Raw genomic sequence first — 26,182 nt, 5'->3', positions numbered from 1 at the left:
TATATGTGAATGAGACTTCAAAATATTATATGTATATTCATTTATGTAAATTTGAATCGAACACTTTAGTTTATTTGTGCTACTTCATTCTCGAAACAATATATATGAAGGCATTCTCGATTCTATAGAGATGTATCTTATTAAAATATATTTCATATCTAAAACAGCAACCAACCTAAATGTAAATAAAAAAATTAATTAAAAATTTTACTTTTATGTAAAAAAAAGTATTATAGTTGAATTTCAGGGAGGAAGATACAATCCAATATACCTAAATTGATGACCAAACAGACTAGATATTACATATCGAAAATCAAATGTCTAACTAATATAATATAATACTAGAGTTTGACCTGTGCGTACGCACGAGATTTGATTTCTACTTATTTTTATAAGTTTTTGAATGACTTTTTTAAACATATATATATATTTGTAATTTTCACATTTCTACAAATTTACCCAGATCCGGAAAAATCCGACTCAAAATCCATCCAAAAGTATGTAATATCCGAATAAAGTTTAGTTTTAAAAAAAAAAAATAAATATCAAAAAATGATTCATACTTGAATGATTATTTGGATGTCTATGTCTAACTGATTCTGTAAGAAAATAAAAATATTTATTAACCAGTATGAACTTTTTTACGAATGAAACAATTTTATTAAACCTGTGAAATTATTATGGTTGATACATCAAATAAATAATATTGAAATATTATAATAAATACAATTAATGAAGTAGTTTGAAAGAATGAAAAAAAAAAAAATGAAGTGGTCACAATTAATTAAAAAGAGAATGAAAATCTGTAAAAAATAGTTTAATATGCAAATATATTTTGTATTTCAGTTTTAATAGAATATATTGTTAATATAAATTATAAAATAAATATAAAATTACTAGTAATAAATGATTATAATATATTATTTTATAAATATTTATACCCATGTACATAGAAGATTCACCTAGTACTCTACAATAGAGGGAAACTATTAAAAATGGCTTACAAATCACACTTAACCAACACTCTAACTGTATAAGGTTTAAGATAAATTAATTAAGTTTGATAAAAAATAGTACAGCTAAACAAGAAAAATGAGAAATTAACTTGCCTACCACAAGGTATTTCCAGTAAAGTTTAGATAGCTGCAAAGTTAGATTTTAAAAATGTAAACACAAATTATAATAATGTATTTTAAAAATATTGAGAAATTTACCAAATATTTAAATGAGAAATTTTAACACAGATTTCTAAATTTTGAAATATTTCATAATTAAATGTTAAATTTATTCTATTCTATCTATGGATTTTCTTTGATAATAGTGGCCTCGGTGATTTTAGGCCTCACTTATCGATTGTATGACACGTCATCGCCTCGATGACTAAACATAAACACTCCTTGTTGAGCTCTCCGTTAATTGTCTACTTATATAAAGCTATAAATATAATTATATTTTTGCTGGGCAAATTATAAAGCTACTTATATAAAACTCCTTTCTAATTAGCTCCATTATAAAGCTAAGCTAACTACACAAATCTCTGTCAAACCGAGTATTTTTTTAGATTCATACATTCAAATATAATGTAAAAACCTCTACTCTCTTTTCTATTCTTTCTTTTATGCCATATAGTGGGCGGATTATATAATTTTGTTTCAAATTTTCAGTGACAATAGTTGTTGTTATAATAAGTTAGACACGATTTCTCATCTGTTTTATATAAAGATTTGATGGCTGGGAACTACCCTCCGTTCCAAAATCCAATCCCTAGATTCCAAAATTACAACTTTGCTAGCAGCTCATCTCATCATCAAAATCATGATGGTTTAGTGGTGGAGGATCAACAACAGGAAGAAAACATGATGATAAAAGAACAAGACAGGCTACTTCCGATAGCAAACGTAGGAAGGATCATGAAGAACATTCTCCCACCAAATGCAAAGATCTCTAAAGAAGCAAAAGAGACTATGCAAGAATGTGTCTCTGAGTTCATAAGCTTCGTCACTGGAGAAGCCTCCGATAAATGCCACAAGGAGAAGAGAAAGACCGTCAATGGAGACGATATCTGTTGGGCTATGGAAAATCTAGGGTTTGATGATTACGCCGAGCAGCTAAAGAAGTACTTAAATCGTTACCGAGTTATTGAAGGTGAGAGGGTCAATCAACATGGCAAAGGAGGACCTAAATCCTCACCTGATAATTAAGTTGTCCGTGTCTGATTGTTTGATTTCCTTTTTATGTGCGATCTTGTTTAGTTCTTTGACCAGCTTCTTTTTTTTTTTTTTGCTAAAAATTTGACCAGCTTCTTCTTCCATTATATATGGCGATCTATTTATATATAATATATATATATAGTTCTACATATATGATTGTATAAAATGCATCTATGGTTTGAGGCTGTGAAGAAATGTGTGTAGTTTTTCCTGATTTTGTTAATTTTCACTGTGAAAATTAAAGGGTGCTTTTAAATTTTCTTTTAATAATCCATATGATCGATCATATAGTATTATCAATTCTGGTAACTTAGTTGCCGATTATGGTCTCTGAATTCAGAAAATGAAAATCGGTGATGTCGTTTATAATATATGCAGATGAAGGAATATTTGAACCATTATTAGAATTTTAGGATGATTTTTTCTTCTGTGGAACTTGCCTCTCAATCTTTTAGCAAAAAAAAAAAAAAACTTGCCTCTCTCTCTCTCTCTCTCTCTCTCTCTCTCTCTCTCTCTCTCTCTCTCTCTCTCTCTCTCTCTCACATCAAACGAGTTAGATATAATTAGTTTTTGACTGATATTATTAAATAAGTCTTAGCAGAACACCATACTGCAAGTCTTGCCACAACCCGCCTAACGAGATTTCTACCGCTTGCATCTTAGTATCTATATATACCGACAATCATGAATGAAGATAAACCGATATATAATGCGAAATAAAGTTTGAGGGTTCTTCTTCTGGACAGTGAAAATATATATATAGCATGTGGTTGTGCTCTAGACGAGGAATCATACCTTTTTTTTTTGGCAAACCTTTTCATTAGAATAAACTTGGTGCAAAAAAAAAAAAAAACTTGGAACAAAGTCCTTACCATGGATGAACCATACAATAAGATCAAAATTATATATCACAAGAAAATTTCAAAAGATATAGTCTTGCAGTCTGTGGAATTTGAATATATGCATATATCAATCAATTTTGTCGACGAAAAAGACATTCGTCTTGTTCAGTGTTTGTATTTATAAAGTCATCATTATTAGCATTTGCATACAGACTTTCACATTTAACTTATCAACACTAAAATGCCATTCCGTACAGTCTACAGATCATATGTAGATTTAAATTTACTACATCAGTATTGTTTCTTTAAACTAATAACTATTTAAAGTTTTATGATATGAAATTACTATATTTGTACCTCACTTTGTAAAGAGTAAATAGTACAATAAACAACAATTAAAAATTGGTTTGTAAAGCGAGTGGTCCATAAATCCCGAACATTTCTCATTGGTTCTTCTTTTGATTTTTATAAGCCCTAGACTCCTGGACCATCCAAATAAAGAAAGTTATACATATAATTAATACTCATATATATCTGACTCATGCTAACGGCTTTTATACTCCAAACTAGAGCTTGAATTATTTAATGAAAATTTTAAACAAATAGATATAAGGTATTTAGATATTTTTAGTTTTTTTATGAATTTATCCGGACCTAAAAGAAACTAACCTGAATATCCAAACAAAATTTTAATTTTAAAATCCAAAAATCCGATACGTATCCGAACGTGTACATGAATGTCCAAGTCTATCTGATTACGTAAACAAAAAAAAATTGTTAACAGACAAATTCTTGTCCTTGATAAAATAATTTCATTTAAATTTTTGAATTTTTTATAGTTAACACATAAAATAAAAGACATTGAATTATTTTGGTATATATAATTAATAGAATAGTTTAAAAGAATGAAAAAGAATAATCACTACAAGAAAATACATGATTAATGACGATCACTTTCGTGGTTATTTCTTCTTAAAACAAGTTTTACGAGGAAATAAACACGAAAGATGTTCGTCGTTAGACATTCGGTCGTAACATAATTTTCCTCGCCAAATCGTCGTAAACTTATGAGGAAACCTTCTCGTCGTAAAATAGAGTTTTAATATTTCCTCGTTAAAGACAAGTAAGTTTTCTACCCCTATTTCATCGTAAAGTTACGAGAAAAGGTTTCGTCGTAAAATGGACTATAATGTTTCATCGTAAATTGCCTTGTGAGGTTTCCTCGTAAAAAGGTCGCCAATTTTTGTCCAAAAGACCACGTAAATTTTCCTCGTAAAGGACACGTAAGACTATCCTGGTATATTCGACGCTTAGTATAGAAGCAATTTCCTCGTAAGGTTTCCTCGTTAAGCAGACGTAAACTAGCTACGAATTTGCTTCGATTCTTTATTTTTTACAATAAAAATTATCAAATTTATTTCAAAATTTAATTAAAAATATTTAAATATGAAATAATAAAAACAATACAAAAATATTTTATAAATATTTAAGTTTTAATTTTATAATACAATAAAAAGAAAAAAAAGAACTAAGGGTTGTTGTTCTGCATCTCCTCGAAGAGGTCTTGACTCATCCTTTGTACTTCTTCCTCATCTTCCATCTTCCTGTGTGCGGGATTCTCTGGAATGTGATTTTGGCTTCGCATATGCGCCAACATGGTCTGCAATTGCGGATTTCCAGCTGCTATAACGTCCAGAAAGCCCTCGACTCCACCCATACGAGCTGTGAATGCAGATCGCGTCGAATTCAAATCAGAATTCAGCTGAGTGATTTCATCCTCCCGTCTCTGACTATAAGACGATTTCTCTCTTGGAACATCGTTGACGAAGCCAATCCCCAATGTACCTCCTTTTTTTAGAGACGGCCTTAAAAAAAGATTAATGTTAGTGATAAATTATAAATTATATATGAACAATAATAATTTAATAAAAACTTTTACTTCCTCGTAAATCTTATCCACTTTAGGTGTGGATAATGTGATGGGTATCCATTGGGGGACTGTTGGGTCAGCTGGGTTTGGTGGTCTTCACTCTGAGTAACCACCTCGTTATAGATTTGCTCGAACCTAGGATCTACAAATTTTCCAGTCTTGTTCTTGTGGGTCCTCTTCTAGAGTTCCTTAAGAGATAGGAGAATTCTCGTCTCTTTGGCCTAATTTTTTTTAAAAAGTTAGAATATATACAAAAATAGTTAATTAATTAAAATACTTACCATGCACAAACAGACGCCAGCCTGGGATTTTTGACTCGTAGTGTGAAGCATTGGCATGTTGCCGTGCTCATCTACCGTCCGACAGGATTCGGAGCAACTGTTGGGGACTTTAATGGACGATGGTAGCTTCCAGTAACGGATGAGGCCATCCCACATTTTTTTGGTGAGCTCACCGGGTTTTCCCTCCTTGGTGAGGGAATTCAAGTTTGGCTCAAGATGGAGCTAAGATAAGTGAGAAGAGATAAGAGAAGACAAGTAGATGCAGAAAATGAGCAGGCTTGCTCAAGCAGCAGGAGGTGTCGGCACAAAGGAAGAGTTATGGACTTGGACCAAACAGGTGGAGTTTATTGAGGTTTCGTCGAGCCCATCAGACTTGTTCATCGGTTGGGCCGACTTGCACAAGTTACGCGCGTACAACCTGTGGACCTAATCATCGAAGCCCATTAGATTAATTACTGATACAAACAATGAGAGATGGGATCTTTAAACCAAGCTTCTGGGAGGCACGAGCCTCAAGCATCCATGAAGGCTTCCATGCCGTCTCTTATAGAGATAGAGTAAGCTAGAGATGATATGTTTTTCTAGTTAACTTTAACCATGTAATTCTCTAGTAATCTCTTTATACTCTCTAGAGTTTGCATACCCAGGAACATAGGGAGTTTATGATCTTGTACATCATATCGGAGGTGTTTTCCGATACTTCATAGTGGATGTTGTGGATCCTAGATCCACCCCAGATGTAATGCGACCGTAAACTGGGTAAAAAACTTTTGTGTCATAAAAAAAGATTGAATCAATGGGAAAGATCAAGGAACCAGGAGATTGTAAAGAATGGTCCCATCAGCTACGAATCCCCCAACAAAATTCTTGTTAGATTTTAGATTGACTCTACAAATGGTATCAGAACCATAAATTTTGGAACAATCATCTATAGTAGCTCTCCTCGGTCTTCGTCTTTTCTATCTTTGCTCTTCATCAGTCGTCCTTATTTTTAATTTCAATATGTTACAACTAAAAGTGAGTCACAAGTAGTTGTCTGTTTCGATACTGACTACGTCACCGGCGAATATGGACCTTATATGTTTAAAAAACCTAAAATTACCTTCGCATTCGCCTTAATCATCGCTGATGCAATTCTCGTGGCACTTATCATAGCTTATGTTCCATGTGAGATGATCTGATTTTTCCCACAATTTTGTTAAAAATTTCGTAGTGTGCATTGAACATAATTTAAACCGTGTTCTTCTCTTAACAGACACAAAGATCGATGATCATTCAGTAAAATATACAAAAGTCAAATGGTTTCTTCAACAAGTTAGTGAAAAGGTATAAAAATTGGGGGCAGGTTAGTGATTTTGTCGGGGAGAGAGACTACGGGAGCTTGAAAGGCGACACAGGGCCCTTGTGTTTGCGGTTTAGCGGTGGACCTCTCGTTTAATGTTTTTCTCTTTCATGTTGCAGAATCTTTTTGGTGTTCTCTACATGTTGGAGACTAAGGGTTCTCTACAACACCAACCCTTTTGTTTCTTTAACATAAGAGTCTTTTGGTGTGGATTTGTCCTCCATTCATCCTCCTCTATCTTTACGTATAGTATTACAACAGGTGCCATGGTGGGCGCTAAGTCTACTGTGTTTATCCAAGAGAATACATTCAATGTCTTCAATGATTATTTTTCCATGACCCTCCTTCATGCCTCAATCGCTCTCTTCCTCTCTCGTAAATGGCATCTCAGTATACTTGTTTTCAGGCAACACTTCTGCTTTTCCTGTCTTTATGTTTTTATTTTTTCATATCCTTGTGACTGACTAGTCTGTTTGCTTACAGCGGAGCTGTCTCTATAAAGATGAATGTACGTTTGTATGCTCCGCTTTTTGTTACTTCTCCTACTAAAGGTCAGAGGAAGTGAATTAGTTTATGGATTTGCTTTATAATTCCCCTACCAATAATTCTTCATATGTGAAGTTTTACTATTCTCAGGCCATGAATATAATTGGAGTGGTATCTGCTTTAGCTACTGCAGCTCTTTTTCGGTTTCACTTTATATCTCTTACAATTTATATCTCTTACAAGTCTCTATTGTTGGGCTCGAATATGGTCCGCTAACTGATAGTAAAACTAAAACAAGTATTGGGCCGAGTCAAAGCCCAACACGTTTCGGAGACCTAAACAGAGGTCTAATGCGGAACCGGAGGCTGGAAGATAACGGCAATCTTCAAAGAGGTCACGATGAAGAGGAAGCTCACGTCGTAACAGAAGGAGCGCAGGACCTGATCAAAGGGAAGCTATCACGGATTCCTCAACAAACGGAGAAGATCTCGAGAACCAGTTGGCTACGATCAAACGGGACCTGAGGCTATTTAAATAGAAAGAAACTCAAGAAAGAGGGGATCCAACCTTTATTCATTTTCACGATTATTCATACCAATTCTAAGGCATTTTTTACTATCTTTGTAATCGTCAAGAGAAACATCTTTGTAAACATATTCTTCACCCAAAATCATCAATAAAATCATTCATTCATCTTTTAAGTTCTTACGGGATTCAACCCACGATTATCTTTCCCTAATCCTTTCCTAAACTATAACCTAACCTAAAATCAGGAGGTGAGTTTAATCCCTCACAATTAGTGCCGTCTGTGGGTAAGAAACAATCGAATCCCTTACTCTAACTTGAGGATGAATCCTACCGATCAGACAACAAATCTGTCTGATCTTAACCTCCCGATTCAGAGCGATGGCTCACCGAACGACGGAGGCTCTACCCTTGTAACCTCGGAGCCTCGACGTGGCGACCACCGATCCGGACAACAGCTTCCGATTAACGCTCGAACAAGCCACACTACAACCGGAGCTACTAACCAGAGATCGTCAAGTGGAACGGCCCCCGGGCTTCCAATTACCGAGAATCCTCAGCAGCAAGCCGCTCCGAATCAAACGGAGGCTCAGCTTTCTGAAATTCGTCAGATGATGATGCAACTAGTAGACAAAGCTCAGGAAAGTGAGCGTACGATGCATCAGCTAGCTGTTCGACAGCAACGATTCGAAGAGATAACAAGATCTCTAGACACAACAACCCATCCACCTCGACGTCAAACTCCGGGGGTCACTTTCCGAGATCGATTAACTGATCCCTCATTCCCCCGGGGACGTTTAGATTTTTCCCCTGATAGCACTGCTCCCGCAGGACAGGGATCGGCTTTCCAGACACCTCATACTGGGACAGCTCCCGTGTTTAACCCGCCTATCACCAGTGCTATGGGAAGCAACATGGCAACAACCAGTTCCGCATCCGGTCAGGTCGCTGATCAGAGCTCTCGTCTACCTCCTCCGCCGACTGATTTTAGATCCGGGGCAGGAGTATCCCTCCCATCCGGAGGTAGGACAGCAGCTCCGGTTTATCAAACCAGAGGCTCAACCCCAAATGGGGACGGATATCAACGGATAGATTCCGATAACCCAAGAGCTGGCGAGCGATTAGCCCACCAACTGCATGGGAGGATGAGCCCACACGATTCCATCAGGAACCTGCCCGTCGGGTACCTAATAACGACCCAAATGTCCTACCTATGGAAGGACCTGAAGCTATCCTAGGTATATGGAACAAACTCATGCAGCTCTCCAAAAATTGGGAGCTCAAGTCCATAAAGCTACGAGCCCAGCTCCCGAAATCGATAGTTTGATCGAAGAAACACCTGGAACTCCATCACTGACAGAATTGCCAGCTCCTATATAAGGGATACCCGAAAAATCAGAATTCCCGAGTATGACGGGACCTCTGACCCAAAGGCCTATTTGAGAGCTTTCCGACTGGCAATCGTTAAAGCCCATTTTACACAGGAAGAATGCAAAGCAGGTTACTGCAGGACATTCGCCGAAAACTTGGTCGGAACAGCCCTTGAGTGGTTCTCTGGTCTCGAACCAGCCTCGATAGATAGTTTCGATCAGTTAACTAACGCCTTCATGAAGCAGTACTCGACCCATATCCTGAAACAAGCTTCTGAAGCCGACCTTTGGAAGGTCAGACAAGGAATGGGGGACTCACTACGAGTCTACATCGAGAAATTCAGGGCAATAAGAACTAAGCTCTCGAATCCTAACGACCTAGCCGCCATCGAGGCTCTTAGGAGAGGTCTGTTCTATAAATCGAAATTCTGGCCAGAGCTAACACTCAATACTCCTCCAACTATCGATGATGCTCTTCATAAAGCCACCAGATACATTACTATGGAGGAGGAGACAACCGCATTGGATAAACTCCACAAGAAGCCTCAGAATCACTCAAAAGGTGAATCCTCTGAGGCAAAGGGACCTCACAAAAGAGGGAACCCCCGAAACAACTGAACTCAAAGAGAACATTTCTATGCAATCGAGGAAGACAAGGAAGAGAAACCTGTCGCCGCAGCGAACAAAACTCCCTGGTCAAAAGGCTTTGATAAAAACAAACATTGCTCTTATCATGATCGAGAAGGGCACTCAACTGAGGAATGTTGGGACCTCCAACGACAACTGGCAGCTAAATTCGCAGCTGGAGAAATAAAGGGCGTGGACTTTAAAAAGCCACCACCTTATCAGAAAAGAGGTTCCAGAGACACCTCCCCAAAGCGCGAGAGGTCACCCGAGAAGGAGACCGATTCGCCACCTCCAGCTCACAAGAAAAGAGTCGACATGATTCTTGGGAAATTCCCCCAAGGAAAAAGTTTACAAGTCGAAGCTCTCTTGAGCAAACTGTCCCCTCAGTCGAGCCCCTACTCGAGGGTGGACTGTATCCTTGGAGGATCAGACATATGTCAAGACTCCGTCAATTCCATTAAGAATCACGTACGGAAGGCTGTGTCTAACACTGGACCTAAGCCTCCTAACCCCGAGTCCAATACTAAGATTTCTTTCTGGGAAAGCGAGACCTCAAACCTCGACAGACCTCACGATGATGCGTTGATTGTCACCCTGAACATCGCAGGATACGAGGTCCCTAAACTCATGATAGACACAGGAAGCTCTGTCGACCTTATTTTCTACAACACCCTAAAAGGGATGGAAATAGACGACTACGAAATTATTGGCCAAAAAGCTAACCTCGTAGGCTTCTCCGGAGAAACAGCTACCTCATTGGGGACTATCAAGCTCCCAGTCATAGCTGGCGGAATAATGAAAATGACCAACTTAGTAGTCATCGACAGACCTTCCCCGTTCCATGCGATCCTGGGAAGACCCTGGATTCACAAAATGAAGGCAGTAGCCTCGACGTATCATCAATGCGTAAAATTCCCAACACCCGAAGGGATAGCTACCGTACACGGTAGCCAGAAGATATCCAGGATCTGCTATTTGGGAGGATTCGAAATCCTCAAAAAATCCCCCCAATAGCAATTACAGATCCAGGAGGGTCGCGAAATGCAACAAAATATTCGAGGTCCCCCAAGAACCTCACCGAAAAAGTTTGCATCGACGACTCAGATCCTGAAAGACAGGTGAGCATCGGATCCGAGCTACCTCCTGAGACAAAAAAGGAGCTCATTGATTTCTTGAAAAGCAATGTCAAAACCTTTGCATGGTCCACCAGCGACATGAAAGGCATAGATCCGAACGTCACCACCCATAAGCTAAAAGTAGACCCTACTTTCAAACCGATCAAACAAAAGCGTCGCAAGCTAGGCCTCGAAAAGGCTCAAGCTGTTAACGACGAAGTTGACCGACTTACGAAAGCTGGGTCCATTCGAGAGGTACACTACCCCGATTGGTTAGCTAACCCAGTAGTGGTAAAGAAGAAAAACGGGAAATGGAGAATCTGTGTAGACTTCACAGACCTGAACAAAGCTTGTCCTAAAGACAGCTTCCCGTTACCTCACATCGACCGCCTGGTTGAAGCAACAGCTGGCCATCGACTCCTATCCTTCATGGATGCCTTCTCAGGATACAACCAAATCATGATGGATCCTGAGGACCAGGAGAAAACTGCATTCATAACCGAACGAGGAACCTATTGTTACAAGGTTATGCCATTCGGATTAAAGAACGCAGGAGCTACCTATCAGAGGCTAGTAAATAAGATGTTTGCTGGGCAACTTGGAAAAACCATGGAGGTCTATATTGACGATATGCTAGTCAAATCCTCAGCTGGAGAAGACCATATCTCCCACTTAAGGGAATGCTTCGATATCCTTAACAAGTACGATATGAAGCTCAATCCCACTAAATGTACTTTCGGGGTACCCTCAGGCGAGTTCCTAGGCTATCTCGTAACCGAAAGAGGCATTGAAGCCAACCCGCAGCAGATAGCAACCTTCCTAGAAATGCCGTCACCTAAGACAACCAGAGAGGTACAGAGATTGACCGGACGAATCGCAGCATTAAATCGATTCATATCCAAGTCCACCGATAAGTGCCTCCCATTCTACAAACTTCTAAGAAATAATAAGAAGTTCCTATGGGACGAGAAATGTGAGGAAGCCTTCAAACAATTGAAAGCTTACCTCTCCGAACCTCCGATCCTATCCAAACCTGTAGTAGGAGAGCCACTATACCTGTACCTCGCTGTATCGACTGCTGCAGTTAGCGGCGTGCTGGTACGAGAGGAACAAAACGAACAAAGACCTGTCTATTACACCAGTAGAGTTTGATAGACGCCGAAACAAGGTACCCTGCAATGGAAAAATTAGCTCTGGCAGCCTTACTTCCAATCGCACTCAATCGTCGTAATGACCTCACAACCATTACGAATGATATTGCACAGCCCTAGCCAGTCAGGGCGATTGGCCAAATGGGCCATAGAGCTCAGTGAATATGATATTGAGTATAGACCTCGAGCAGCAGCGAAAGCTCAGGTCCTTGCCGACTTTATCATTGAACTAGCATCCGAGCAATTAGACTCCGAAATAGAATCTCCGAAGTGGAGCCTGTATGTCGACGGAGCCTCGAACGCTCCGGTGTCGGTCTAAGGCTAACTTCTTCAGCAGGAGAAACCATTGAGCAGTCATATAGGCTCGGATTCAGCGCCTCAAACAACGAAGCTGAATATGAAGCACTAATCGCAGGGTTGAAACTCGCCCTAAGCCTCGGAATTCGAGAGCTAAACGCTTATAGTGATTCACAGCTAGTAGCTAGCCAGTTTCACGGAGAATATGAAACGAGGGACGAAAGAATGGGGGCATATCTCGAAGTCGTCCAGAACCTCACTAGGCAGTTCGACAAATTCGAGCTAACAAGAATCCCACGAGGAGAGAACTCCTCAGCAGATGCGTTGGCTGCTTTAGCCTCCACGTCAGACCCCCTCGTAAAACGGATCATACCCGTAGAAGGAATCGAAAAACCAAGCATCGACATAGCTACTAAAGCTGAGATAGACGGCAAGCTAACAGAGCAACCCGAAGTTGAAACGGTAGCTACCCAAGTTCTCACAACATTTTGGTTCCCAAAAACCAGAATACGTAGCTCTAAAAAGCATACCTCCGGGAACACAATCCAAAACACGGAAGGTATTCCTCGAAATTCAGACTCCTTGGAGCCTGATCTCACGAATACCCCGGGGGCACCAACTCGGACCCACTCGTCTGCAGAAAACCAGAAGCCGTTCAGCCCTCCAAAATTCATCTGGGGGCACCATCCAGACCCCGGACAATAATGAAGGAATTGGAGGTATTCCTCGGAATTCAGACTCCCTGGAGCCCAATCCTACAAATACCTCCGGGGGCACCACGACACCAGGTCCCGAACAGGAACCTCCCTCGTCTCTTCATAACAAAGTTGTAGGGAGAGAGGATTGGAGAATTCCAATCACGCAATACATCCTGGAAGGAAAGACTCCACCCAATAAATGGGAGGCTCGGAAGCTCAAAGCATTAAGCGCGAGATACTGCGTAATCGAGTCTGTCCTCCACAAACGAAGCGTTTCCGGACCTTACCTAAAATGCGTCCATGGCCTCGTTGCTATGAGACTCATGAAGGAAATGCACGACGGCTCCTGCGGGAACCACTCTGGAGGAAGAGCTCTAGCCATCAGAATCAAAAGACAGGGATATTTCTGGCCTACCATTATTGCAGACTGTGAGGCCTATTCCTCTTCATGCGACAAGTGCCAGAGGCATGCACCGATTATACACCAACCTGCGGAAAAGCTGTCCAACATATCCGCCCCTTACCCATTTATGAGATGGTCCATGGACATCGTAGGACCACTAGTAGCGTCAGGAAGTGGAAAGAAGAAGCTACGCTTCCTCTTAGTCCTAACAGACTACTTCACGAAATGGATAGAGGCTGAAGCTTTCCAACAGGTAACCAGAGTCGAGGTCGAACGATTTGTGTGGAAAGAAATCGTGTGTAGACACGGCGTCCCATATGAAATCGTAACTGACAATGGAGGACAGTTCATATCCCACGACTTCAAAATATTTTGTGACAAGTGGAATATTCGCCTGACCTTCTCAACACCTCGACGACCTCAAGGAAACGGCCAGGCGGAGGCTGCTAATAAATCAGTATTAGCAAACCTCAAGAAACGCCTCGGAACCCAGAAGGAACTCTGGTCAGAAAAATTACTTGAAGTACTTTGGGCATGTCGAACCACCCCACGAAAGGCTACAGAAGAAACCCCTTTCTCCTTAGCCTACGGGATGGAAGCTGTCGTCCCAGCCGAAACCATTGCTGGTAGCCTCCGCCGGGAACTCTGTACATCCGATCCCGCAGCTAATGATCAGCTCCTAACAGACAGCCTAGATCTAATCGAGGAAAGACGGGACCGAGCTCTGATTCGCATTCAGAACTATCAGCAAGCAATGGCACGACAGTACAATTCCAAAATTAGGCCCCGACAGTTCGCTGTAGGTGACCTAGTACTTAGGAAAGTTTTCGAAGGAACCAAGGAACCAGATGCTGGAAAGTTAGGAACCAACTGGGAAGGTCCTTATCAGATCATCCATATGGTACGACCTGGCGTTTACAAGCTCCGAAAGGTGCGAACCGGGGTACCTGAAATCAGATCGTGGAACGCCACGAATCTTAAGAGATATTATCATTAGGTACCTAAAACTCCTGAACTACGTTATGCTTGATCCCTTGACTGGGTACGTAGGCAACTCCGTCATGAGTGCAGCCCCAACCTCATTTCAACACTTTGTTCACCACAACCAAAGGGGGCATATGTTTGATTAAAATCACATAGCTCAAGCAGCAAGTGTATGATCATTATAATACAGCAATTGTATGATTACTATGATATCATGTATCCAATTACCAATAAAACAATTATTTTCGATGTCTCAATTCTTTAACGACACAGGTCCCTGCAAACACGGACTTAGGGTCCTAAAACCTTTCGGATCAGCTCAGGTCTCCATGAACCTGGACCTAAGGTCTTCAAATCCTTAATAATCCTGAAGGTCTTGAAATCCTTCAAACAAAGTCAAAACTTGATAAACTAACCTAAGGTCTTAAAAATCCTTAGGAACCACTAAAGGTCTTAAAATCCTTCAAACAACGTCAGGTCCCAACGAATCCGGACCTAAAGACATTAAATCCTTATCAAATCTCAAAGGTCTTAAAATCCTTATCAAGTCTCAAAGGTCTTGAAATCCTTAAATGCAAAGGTCTTAAAATCCTTATCAAACCTCGAAAGGTCTTAAAATCCTAAGCAAGTTCCAATAGGTCTTAAAATCCCGTGAACAAATTCAGGTTCCCAAGAACCCCCACCTAAGGTGTCCAAGTTAAACTTAGGTTCCTAAAAACCTTAAGCTAATCTCGATATTTCAAGAATTCCTCTTAAGGAACTAAAAAACGATCCAAGTCTCCAAGACTTATCACGAAATCAGGGATCTAATTTGGAGGATTCACTAAACCTCTTAATTAGTAACCAAAGCATTCCCTATCAAAATTTTTAACCAAATTTGACTAAGTCAAAGCGAAAAACTTAAAATAAAACTGAAAACCAAGTCTTTATAGATAAAAGGTTTAAAGGCCTCCTCAGGCCGCCGAAGGTTCAAAAGACCTTAACAGAAACAAAGGTTTAAAAGCCTCCTCAGGCTATAAGTCTTAGAAATAAAAGAAATCAAAGCCCATTGGGCGGAAATTCTAGAAACGCATGAAAGAGCCTCAGCTCTTAAACTTCTTTGTCATCCGAGCTCTTCTCAGCTTCCTTGCCAACCGGATCATCCTCCTCGGGAACCTCTTCGTCCATCTCCTTGTCGCCATCTCCAGGGGCGGTTTCGACCGGGGCTGAGTAAGAACCCACCAATCCCAAATTAGAACCGAACTCTCCAAAAAGGAGAGATTAAACATATTAACCTCGAAAGTACCTGAGCTCTCGGAGAGCTGGGGAAGAGGGAGCTTGCCGATCGAGAAATCCGAGACCTGAGCTTTCTCGTACGCCGCAACAACCTCTGGCATCATTGCCACCAAGCGATCATACTCGTCTTGAGTGCTCTTAATCTCACCATCCAGCATGTCTTTCAGGAGCTCAGTGTTGGCTTGAATCTCTTGAGCATAAACCAGGAGATCGACTTCATCCTTCTTCTTGGAGAATTTTTCCTTGACAACAACCAGAACCTTGTTGTAAGCATCAGCTACCTCCTTCTTTCCTCTCCGTACGGCTAGCCTGACCTCAGCTTCTTTGTTCTTCTGGCTGCTCTGGGATGAAGCAATCAGCTCCTTGACTTGGTACTCGGCTATCTTCCGAGCAGCATCCAAATCTCCAATCTTCCTATTCTTCACCTGGAGGTCAATCAACTGGCTTTCGATTGTCCCTTGCTGAGCATCACACTTGGAGCCAAGTCTCTTTACCTCAGCTTGGAGATCCGAGATCAGAGCCCGAGTCTGATTGAGCTCATTTCTGTTAGCCTTGACCAGATCAGTGACCTGAGCTAATTCCTCAGCACTGGGGCATTGCGTAGGGCGTCCTCAAACTTGAACTGAGCCCTGTTAATAGCGCCAGCCAGCTACAAAAAACAAAAGAAAACGATTTAGTGAAAATCTTCTGAAAATAAATTAAGCTAAAAAGTTGAAATAAATTTCATACCTGACCCATGTGATGGGCAATGTCAACGTACTCATCCTTGTTCGTGAGATTGGAGATCGAGGGAAGGGAACTCCTGGTACTCTTCATATGCCTCATCAGAGTAGCCAAACCCCACGAATCATCCAAAACCGATCCAGGCTTCGAATGAGCAAAGTTCCAGCCAACGGTTCCTCCTCTAGAAGAGGAGGAGGAAGACCTCGAAGGTCTGTCAACCTGGTCAGTCCGGGACCTCTTGCTCCTCGGAGGCTCAAATTCTTGAGGATCCCTCGTCATTTGAGGATTAGCTTCAGTCACCAGAACCTCAGAGGGAAGGCCAACTTCCTGAACCTTAGGCTCCGAAGAACCAACACCTTTATCAGGAGCAAAGCCTCCCTCGTCCAGAGCTTCTTTCACAGAGTCAAAGAAGGATCCTCCTTGGTTCTTGTCGCTCCCTCTAGAGGAGCTGGCAGCCTTGGTCGATCTGCCCCTAGAACGGAAGGAAGGCTGGATAGGCATCTTCTGTGAATGAGTCTTCTCGGAAGTACTTGTTCCGGAGGAATCCTCGAAACTGAATCACCTTCAGAGACTAGAATCACGAAAAGGATTCATTAATCACATAAAACAGATTCGAATAATAAAAATCAGAAGTTATCAAAGGAGAGGTACCTTCTAAACCAGCAACCGTCACTGAGTCAGGGAAGGACGCCTTGTATCGATCAGGAAATCTAGCTGACCCAACTTTCGAAGTAGTATAAGCTCCCCAATTATTAGGGCTGTGCTGCAGCTTCCTGTGAAGAGCTCTGGTGAGTTTACCAGACAACTTGATAGGATCCTCAACTTCTGCAAAAGGAATCAAAAGGCAATTAGCACATTATGATAAGCAAAAATAAACATGCAAGCATATCCTAAAGTCCTAACCAGAAATGTCAGACCAAGAGGTCCTGAGGTCCCGGCCTACAGGAACCGTCGAGGATCAATCTTGACATAAAAATACTTATTGCGCCAGTCATCGTCACTGGCCGTGAACTTGAATAATGCCTAGCCCTGGACGACCGGGGAGATAGTAGGTACCGCTCCCACCATCCTTGGAAGTACTCTCCTTTATCGAGAAGAGACTCATTAGCTCAGTCAACCCCACGATAACTCCTTCCTCCTTGGCCCTAGTGATAAATCCGTTTATCACTCGGATAACCGACGGACAAAGTTGAGAAAGGGCTAATTGGTAATGATCTAAGAGATCTAGCAAAAGGGTGGGGAGAGGAAATCTAAGATGACACTTAGAAACATATTTCTCATGAAGACAAAACCAACCCTCCAGAACGGTTTCGGGGGTTTCATCTTCGGTACAAGCTCTGGCTAGGTCACTCTGGCCGTGAGCTTGAACAACGAGATTGACGACGTCTTGACTCTTCAAGAGCGAAGGGAAGTAAGGTCCGGAGGAGGCGCTCTTGCCCCCTTTCTTCTTCATCCTCTTGACTCTTGCTCCGATCGAGTCTTTAACCTTCTTCTTCTTGGCTTCTGTCATCTTTTCACCGGCTTCCCGCTTGACCTTCATAATGCGGGCACCGGAGGCTGAGATTTGAACCTCGCCGGGACCTTCTTTTTGACTCATGATAGTAAAAGGAAAGGGAAATAGGAAGCAAAAGAGAGGAATTGGACTAAGGCGAAATCTCAGAGAGAGGTTAAAGATGGAGAACTAGTTCGATCAAGAAGCGGATAAAAAAAAAGTAAGAAAACGCAGTAAAATAAAGGAAAAGAGGTGAATTACCTTGGAAACCGTCGAGAGGCGTGGAGGAAGTGGAGAGACAAGCAGTTAATTCTCTCAGCTTTATATCCCATCACGTCTCGAAAATCGGAAATCAAATTTCAAACTCGCTTTAATCTAAGTCGTCGATTTAATTAGAGAGAGATTACAACCGTCCGATCAAGCGAGAATATATATGGTTGAGATAGCCAGTAATCATTATCTCAACCATAAGATCTAGGATGGGCGGCTAGGTCTAGCTCCCGAGAATAACGAAGTCTAATCTCGAAAGCTGGGGGCAACTGTTAGGCCCGAATATGGCCCGCTAGCTGATAGTAAAACTAAAACAAGTATTGGGCCGAGTCAAAGCCCAACACGTTTCGGAGACCTAAACAAAGGTCTAATGCGGAGCCGGAGGCTAGAAGCTAAGGGCAATCTTCGAAGAGGTCATGATGAAGAGGAAGCTCACGTCGTAACAGAAGGAGCGCAGGACCTGGTCAAAGGGAAGCTATCACGGATTCCTCAACAAACGAAGAAGATCTCGGGAACCAGTTGGCTACGATCAAGCGGGACCTGAGGCTATTTAAAGAGAAAGAAACTCAAGAAAGAGGGGATCCAACCTTTATTCATTTTCACGATTATTCATATCAATTCTAAGGCATTTTTTGCTATCTTTGTAATCGTCAAGAGAAACATCTTTGTAAACATATTCTTTACCCAAAATCATCAATAAAATCATTCATTCATCTTTTAAGTTCTTACGGGATTCAGCCCACGATTATCTTTCCCTAATCATTTCCTAAACTATAACCTGACCTAAAATCAGGAGGTGAGTTTAATCCCTCACATCCATTATTCTCCAGTTTGTTTTGTTTCTCCATAGTTAGCTGGAACCTTATTAACTGTTTCTCCAATGTAAATAGGTGAGTTGCAGTATCCAGCATAATTTATGATTTTTGATAATCCAAAGAAGTACAATTCTTCAACTGGTCAGTAAATGAGTATACAGATACTCTTGGGATTGCCTTTTCTGACAACATATCCTGTTTCATACATTGCAAACGCCTTTGATCTTGGACGTGTTTTTTTATTCACTTCTGGTAATGTTCTCTGCTATAACTGGATACCGTTACTAATGGGATCCGAGTATAACTAACTTCCGAGCTCTAACTCTGATTTGTGCTGTCAAGCAGGTCTGTTAACTTTAAACCTGAACGAGTTTTTTATGTCCAAAGAATTTGCAGTTGGCTTACTCATTGCTCACCTGTCTCCTTGGGGCGTTTGCAAATTATAAAATGGTGCAAGTAAGTAGACGTAGAAGCACTAGTCGGTTTCTCTTGCTAGCACAAGTAGGGAAAAGCATATCGCATCTTTTTTATAGCGAAATATATGTTGCCTTTCGTAGGCATGAAGGTGGAATAACAGGCTTCATGCGTTCTAGACATTTCTTGTCAACCTCAGGGATGCGTTCTAGGCATCTTTTTTGACTGTCTTTTATAGCATTACATTCGTCTGTCTCCTCACTTATACAGCCTTTCCGCTTTGATTAAACAGATATTGTCACAACCATGTTTGTTGGGAATTTCATTGGCATAGTTTGTGCTCGTTCTGTGCACTACCAGTTCTACTCATGGTAATTAACAACCACCACATACAAAAGTTTAGTCGATTCGTAGATTGGATTACCAAAAAAAAAAGTTTAGTAGATTACGTCTCCTTGTTTGTTGGCATTTTTGACCTCAAAACACGATCATAACAACAGGTACTTCTTTACCTGGAATTACACATTTAAAAAAAAAAAAATACTAATCCCTAGTAAGTAACACGTCTTCATGTTTTTGTTTTGACTGAAAAAAAAAGTTTGTTATTGTTCCGGGGCATCGAGCTGTGCTGGAACGTGTATCCGTCAACACCAGTCTCCTCGGCTTTGTTACTGTGTCTACAGTTCACCGTTCTGTTGGGTCTCTGGTTTGCTCCTTCAGAAAGCACAAGTGATTTGATAAGCTAACAGTTACATAATCACGGTTGTTTTTCTTCTCTCACTTTTCTCTCTAAATATCTGAGAATATGAGTGCTTACTATAAATTCTGTGTGCTATAAATAATAACACTTTTCTTAAATTATAGGGTGACGTGAAGCGCATCTGGTGTAGTGGTATCATAGTACCCTCCCACGGTACTGACCAGGGTTCGATTCCCTGGATGCGCATTCTTTTTGAGTCAACGTAGTTGGTTGGTTGGGTGTTCATCGGCTTTTGGTTTTGGATAGTCTACGATGAGAATCAAATTCAAGCAGCAGTTGCACCAGATCTGCCCTCTCATAAAGAATGGGCTTGTCAACATATTTTGTCTGAAACTTGTTCAGTAGCTTTCGTGGTTTTTTTTTGTATTTATTTGTGACGGTGTACTATTTTAATTGAGTATTTTTGACGCTAAAACCCCTCAGGTAAATTTGTTTTGGATAAAAACCTTTAAACTAAGTATTTAACGAAAAAATTCCCAAATTAATTTTATTTAATGAATTAAATTCTCTCAGGTCATAATTACTGGTAATACTGGTAAATCTTTAGTTTATTTTTACATTAAGTGAACATAACTCGGGGAGGGGAGGTTTTATCATTAAAATAAAAAAATAAAAAAAATCCAAAATATAATAAAATTGTCTAAAAATTAGTAACTTTAATTTTAAAAATTAGCATTTTTTAATTTATATAGATATGTGAGTCTGATTTTTTTTTTAAATCAACACTATATATGTATAAATTAAAAATGTAAAAAATCCAAAAATAGAAAAAAATTATCTAAAGCTTGAATTGTAACAAAAATTATCTAAAAATTAAAAAATGTAAAAGACAAGAAAATATACCAAAAATTATATATTATCTAGTAACTTTAATTTTCAAATTAGCATTTTTAATAATTTCTATAAATATATGAGTCTGATTTGTTTTTTCAAAAATCAACATTATATATGTATAACTTTAATAATACATTTTTTATTTATACATATATAATGTTGATTTAAAAAAACAGACTCATATGTTTATAGAAATTTTTTAAAATGATAATTTTGAAAATTAAAGTTACTATATAAGATATAATTTTTATTATATTTAATTGTCTTTTACATATTTTAAAAAACTTTAGATAATTTTTAATACAAGTAAAGCTTTAGATATTCCTTTTTATTTTTGGGTTTTTACATTTATAATTTATACATATATAATGTTGATTTTTAAAAAAAAAATCAGACTTATATATCTATATAATTTTTTTAAATGCTAATTTTGGAAATTAAAGTTACTAATTTTTATAATGTTATTATATTTTGGATTTTTTTAATTTTCATTTTTAATTGTAAAACCCTTTAACTTATTGTAAAACCCCCTAAAGTAAAGATTTATCAGTAGTACCGGTAATTATGACCCGAGATGGTTTAATTCATTAAATAAAACTAAATTTGAGGGTTATTTCGTTAAATATTTAGTTTGAGAGTTTTTACCCAAAACAAACTTAGTTGAAGGTTTTTTACGTTAAAATCCTTTAATTGATTGACTGATTTGTTGTTGTGTTTTAAAAGTACAAAAAAAAAAGAAAAAAGAAGACTTTGGTAGGGCCTCTACACTATAGTACAATATAATAGTGACCATTGGAAATGGATACTAGTTTCATTCTTGGTCACACAAATAACTAGAGCCGGTAAGTGGAAGGTTTTGTCTACTTTATGGTTTACACGAACCATGCATGGAGCCAGCCAAGAAAGAGAGGAATGGATCGGATTACCATATTCCTCCTGGCAGCTACTCTCGCTACTGTGAGATGCGGCTGCGATGCTAATTACACCAGATACGATTTCCCTCACGGCTTCGCTTTCGGATCCGGCACTTCTGCTTATCAGGTAAGGAAGACGATGTTTTCTTCTTTTTTTTTTCTTGGTTTCATTTGAATAACGAATGTTTGTTTGGCCTCTGAAAAGTGGGAAGGAGCTTTCGATGAAGATGGGAAAAAGCCTAGCGTCTGGGATACTTATGTTCACTCTCGTAAGCCTTTCTATTTTTGGTGTTTTGATGTTAGTCAAACCATGCTTGCTCGTTTTTACTTTCTAACATCAATTTTGGAATTTTATTATTATATTACCACCCAAAATTAGGAGGTGTTTAACAAATTTCTTGACGTCAACATCAATTTTTGAAATTCAATGGTTTCAACAGGTAACTTAGATAATGGAGACATAGCTTGCGATGGGTATCACAAGTACAAGGTTCACTTTCTCTTTCTTTGGACTCTAATGCAAACTCCTTTTTAAAATAAAGAAAAATATATTTTTATTTGATTGGCAAAGTTGTTAACACCACTATGATACAGGCCTGCTATGACATGCTTTACAACTGTTACTCTGCAGGAAGATGTGCAGCTGATGGTGGAAACTGGCTTAGATGCATTCAGATTCTCCATCTCTTGGTCTAGGCTTATACCCAGTTAGTGTTTCCTCTAGGCTATGACATGCTCCCCCGTTTTTCATCTTTGTTTTTTGAAGGGACCAATTCAGTTTATGTGTTATAATCTCATTAGATGGGAGAGGTCCTGTTAACTCAAAAGGTCTACAGTTCTACAGGAACTTCATCCATGAACTTGTAACCCACGGTAACACCCGTATTCATATTTATATCCAATTACTTATTTCCGCGGGGCTAAGAGTTTGGTTCTGAACTTTTATGTAGGTGAATATGAAGGATGGCTTAATCGCAGAATTATGTAGGTGGCATTTACTTAGCTTCTATTTATTCTGACTAAAACATTACCAGAAAACTAACTAACACATGCTTTTTATTTGCCAATATTGCATGCAGCAAAGACTTTACTGCGTATGCAGATGTTTGCTTCAGAGAGTTTGGAAACCAAGTAAAATTCTGGACCACAATCAACGAGGCTAATATATTCACTATTGGAGGTTACGATGGTGGGGGTACACCACCTGGTCGTTGTTCTACCTGCTTTTCAGGCAACTCTTCCACTGAACCATATATCGTAGCCCATAATTTGCTGCTTGCGCACGCCTCTACTTCAAGGCTATACAAGCAAAAGTACAAGGTAATACTTTGCTTGTACATTTTATAAACCCTCTCTTGAAATGTACGAGTTTGATGACAAAAGAAGCAACATAATGCAGGATACGCAAGGAGGTTCTGTAGGATTCAGCATATTTGCAATAGGATTCAGACCTAGTACTAACTCCAAGGATGATGAAATGGCAGTTCAAAGATTCAAAGATTTCTTCTTCGCCTGGTGAGTCAGTCAGTCACTAACGGCTCCAAAATAATTTTCATAGCCAAGTTTTCAAAAAAAAAAATCTAATATGTAAAACTCAGGATGCTTGGGCCTCTTACATATGGAGACTATCCGGATGAAATGAAAAGAACCATTGGAACAAGACTGCCAGTTTTCACAAAGGAAGAATCAGAACAAGTTAAAGGCTCATCTGACTTTGTAGGAGTCATTCACTATCTTGCGGCTTCTGTCTCAGACGCCAAATCAAAACCTTTTCTTCCAGGAGACTCGAGATTCTTCGCAGACATGGGCGTATCATTGACATGTAGGATTCATATCACCTAATCTTTTCAGTAAACAAAACAAAGACTCTACTTTGTTTTGTTTTTTGCTAACCATTCTCTTTTTCATCTTCATTGTGGACAGACGCTGGGAATTTCACAGCCTTTGAGGTACAAAGTTTTAAGCTACCGAGTTCAGATTCAAAACTCGTAATATTCCTTATACAGTTAATGGTTCAGACACTTTTTTAATGCATCTTTCTTATTTGTTTTCTTGTTTTTTTTTTTGGTTTGGACAAAGTATGAAGTTGCTCCATGGGCTATGGAAGGTGTCCTGGAGTATATAAAGCAGAGCTATGGCAATCCCCCTGTCTACATTCTTGAGAATGGTCCCTATATCTCTCTCTAGATCTTGTTTTTGTTTTTCTCTGCTCAACTCTTTTGCCGATGCAAACGTATAGGTAAACCGATGAAGCAAGATTTGCAGCTGCAGCAGGAGGACACACCAAGGGTTGAGTTCTTACATGCTTACATGGGTGCTGTCCTCAAAGCCGTTAGGTACGGAAAATGTGTTTCTTACTTCCTCCTCTCTGTTTCTTTTTGTTTGTCGGGGGGAAAAACCTTAAACATTACTACGTGCAGGAATGGGTCAGACACAAGAGGCTACTTCGTATGGTCATTTATGGACCTGTATGAGTTACTGAGTGGATACAAGTTCAGTTTTGGACTCTACTCTGTGAATTTCAGTCATCCTCATCGCAAGAGATCTCCAAAACTGTCTGCACATTGGTACTCTGCTTTTCTCAAGGGCAAAACCACCTTTCTTGCTTCCCAAGACATCATGCAATTGTGTCTTCTCCACCCACTTCCTAGTAGTTTCATTTAGCTGTCCAGTTTTTATTATTGAATAAAAGATTTAAGTTAGCTTGTGGTGATTTGAGTATAATCAGAATGTTGTTTTATTGCACATAAACGACGACCCAACAAACACAGAAACAGAGAGAAAAGGGTAAGAAAGTGAAAAGAAGATTACAATACTAACACAAAACACACAGAGGTACAATCATTTTATTTGAGAAATTAAACAAAAGCCTCGTTCATTACTGTTTCTGAAGGTCAACGACCTTAGCCCAAGCAGGCCTGGCAGTGATCTTCTTGACCCACTCGGCAACCTTAGGGCGAGACTCAAAGAGTGTCTTGGAGTCAGTACCCATCAAGTAGTGGATGACAGGGAGGTGGTGGAGATCAGCCAAAGTGAAGCAATCACAAGCGAGGAACTCAGATTTGGAGAGCCTTGCCTCGTAGATATCCAAGACCCTGACGAGCTTGCCTTCGAGCTCCTGGACAGCGGCTGGATCGGTGGTCATGCCAAACATGCCTTTGAAGATACGCTCGAAGGCGATCTTGGAGGCGATAGGGTCAAACTGTTTGACCTTCAACATTAAGCCAGACCTTGGTGATTGCCTTGACTTTGTTGCACCCTGGGCACATAAGCTTCTCACCTTTCTCACTGTATTCATCCGCTATGTACTCTGTGATTGCTCGTGACTCTGTTTAAAAAAAAAAAAAATCAGCAATCATTGATGGATATAATTTAGAGCAATTTCTCAAATAAATATTTTTAATTTTTGTCACAAAATAGCATTCAAAAGATAAAATGATCAAAATAATTTTTTTTTTATTTTTGAAAATTTTAGTTTTTTGAAATTTGAAACTCATATTTTGCTATTTTAATTTTAAACTCTAACTCTAGATCAGTTAATCCAAAAAAATATAAATACATATTTTATCTTTTAATAGAATATTTTTTTGGTCATTTACCTCTATTTTTTTGAGAAGATAAACTTAAAAAAAACTACATAAGGGAATTTCTCTGTAATAATTAACCAAACAACAACAACAAAAAAACTCACCAAATAGAGTTAAGTCACCGTCTTGGAGAGCAGGGATTTGACCGAAGGGCTAAAAAAGAAAGAAGTAAAGAAAACGTCAGATCTGAATCCGATGATGAAAAGCTGTTAGTGTGTGTAGAGAGAGAAGGGGACTTACGTTGAGGGAAACGAAAGGCTCCTGCTTGTGAGCACCGGCTCTCATGTCGACGGGATCAACTCGAAGTCGAGGTCCTTCTCGTAAAGAGCAGCGAGAACCCGCATGGTGGCGGTGGACATGGGGACTCCGTGGACTTTGATGCTGGCCATGGTGATTGTCGGAGGAGAAGGAGAAGATTTGGATGTGAATTTTAAGTTGGAATGAGAATGGGATGGGGAGAAGAGAAGGGAAGAGTGGCTGAGTTTTATAGGAGGAGGAGGAAGGAGACTTCCTTGGAGAATGGTTCGCATTGTTATTTTATTTCCAGAAACTTCTCACCACCACCACTATTATTCACGTCCTTCACCTCCCCCACTTTCTCTCTGTTTCTTTACTCTCCTTTTCTTTTATTTTCACTTAATAATTATTTCTTTCCTTTATCTACTGCATTATCTCCAAGTGTCTGATATTTCACATCTCACATTTTTTATTGTCTTTTACTAATTTCTTCTTCTTTCTTTTCCCCACACAATAATAATAATCATAGAAATAGTATTCACTTATTGATTAAGATTTAAAACTTTTTACACCGGATTTGATTTTTAGAGAATATAATTT

General features: G+C 39.5%; 2 protein-coding genes, 1 non-coding gene and 2 pseudogenes across 3 annotated transcripts; 4 read left to right on the top strand and 1 right to left on the bottom strand.

Annotated features, from left to right (window-relative positions):
- The first annotated feature begins 1,608 nt into the window (after nt 1-1,608).
- Nucleotides 1,609-2,463, top strand: LOC130502708 (nuclear transcription factor Y subunit B-5). Its single transcript, XM_056997502.1, has one exon. The coding sequence runs from the start codon at nt 1,728-1,730 to the stop codon at nt 2,199-2,201; it is 474 nt and encodes a 157-aa protein (XP_056853482.1). The 5' UTR covers nt 1,609-1,727; the 3' UTR covers nt 2,202-2,463.
- A 3,274-nt stretch (nt 2,464-5,737) lies between these two features.
- LOC130502709 (dol-P-Man:Man(5)GlcNAc(2)-PP-Dol alpha-1,3-mannosyltransferase-like) lies at nt 5,738-19,853 on the top strand (annotated as a pseudogene).
- Nucleotides 19,854-20,125: 272 nt separating this feature from the next.
- Nucleotides 20,126-20,196, top strand: TRNAG-CCC (transfer RNA glycine (anticodon CCC)). Its single transcript has one exon. It is a non-coding gene; the product is annotated as a tRNA-Gly (tRNA).
- Nucleotides 20,197-21,662: 1,466 nt separating this feature from the next.
- Nucleotides 21,663-24,610, top strand: LOC130502710 (beta-glucosidase 3-like). The gene is made up of 13 exons (XM_056997503.1): nt 21,663-21,885; nt 21,964-22,027; nt 22,199-22,248; nt 22,390-22,465; nt 22,560-22,631; nt 22,709-22,742; nt 22,838-23,078; nt 23,158-23,273; nt 23,357-23,580; nt 23,682-23,746; nt 23,838-23,925; nt 23,998-24,094; nt 24,179-24,610. Exons 1-13 carry the CDS (start codon nt 21,712-21,714, stop codon nt 24,420-24,422), a joined length of 1,545 nt encoding a protein of 514 aa, XP_056853483.1. The 5' UTR covers nt 21,663-21,711; the 3' UTR covers nt 24,423-24,610.
- Nucleotides 24,611-24,613: 3 nt separating this feature from the next.
- On the bottom strand, nt 24,614-25,969 carry LOC130502711 (glutathione S-transferase F8, chloroplastic-like; annotated as a pseudogene).
- Nucleotides 25,970-26,182: the final 213 nt, after the last annotated feature.

Source organism: Raphanus sativus, unplaced genomic scaffold (assembly GCF_000801105.2).
Source record: "Raphanus sativus cultivar WK10039 unplaced genomic scaffold, ASM80110v3 Scaffold0671, whole genome shotgun sequence".
NCBI classification, from domain to species: domain Eukaryota; kingdom Viridiplantae; phylum Streptophyta; class Magnoliopsida; order Brassicales; family Brassicaceae; genus Raphanus; species Raphanus sativus.
The sequence above is the reverse complement of the archived record's forward strand: the minus strand, read 5'-3'. Positions and strand labels throughout refer to the sequence as shown.

Excerpts from the sequence above, each read along its gene's own strand:
- LOC130502710 (XM_056997503.1), top strand. The coding sequence starts at position 21,712 with ATGGTTTACACGAACCATGCATGGAGCCAGCCAAGAAAGAGAGGAATG. Across the intron at positions 23,581-23,681 it reads CATGGGCGTATCATTGACAT|ACGCTGGGAATTTCACAGCC; the intron begins GTAGGATTCATA and ends CATTGTGGACAG. Across the intron at positions 24,095-24,178 it reads GCTGTCCTCAAAGCCGTTAG|GAATGGGTCAGACACAAGAG; the intron begins GTACGGAAAATG and ends TACTACGTGCAG.
- LOC130502708 (XM_056997502.1), top strand. The coding sequence starts at position 1,728 with ATGGCTGGGAACTACCCTCCGTTCCAAAATCCAATCCCTAGATTCCAA.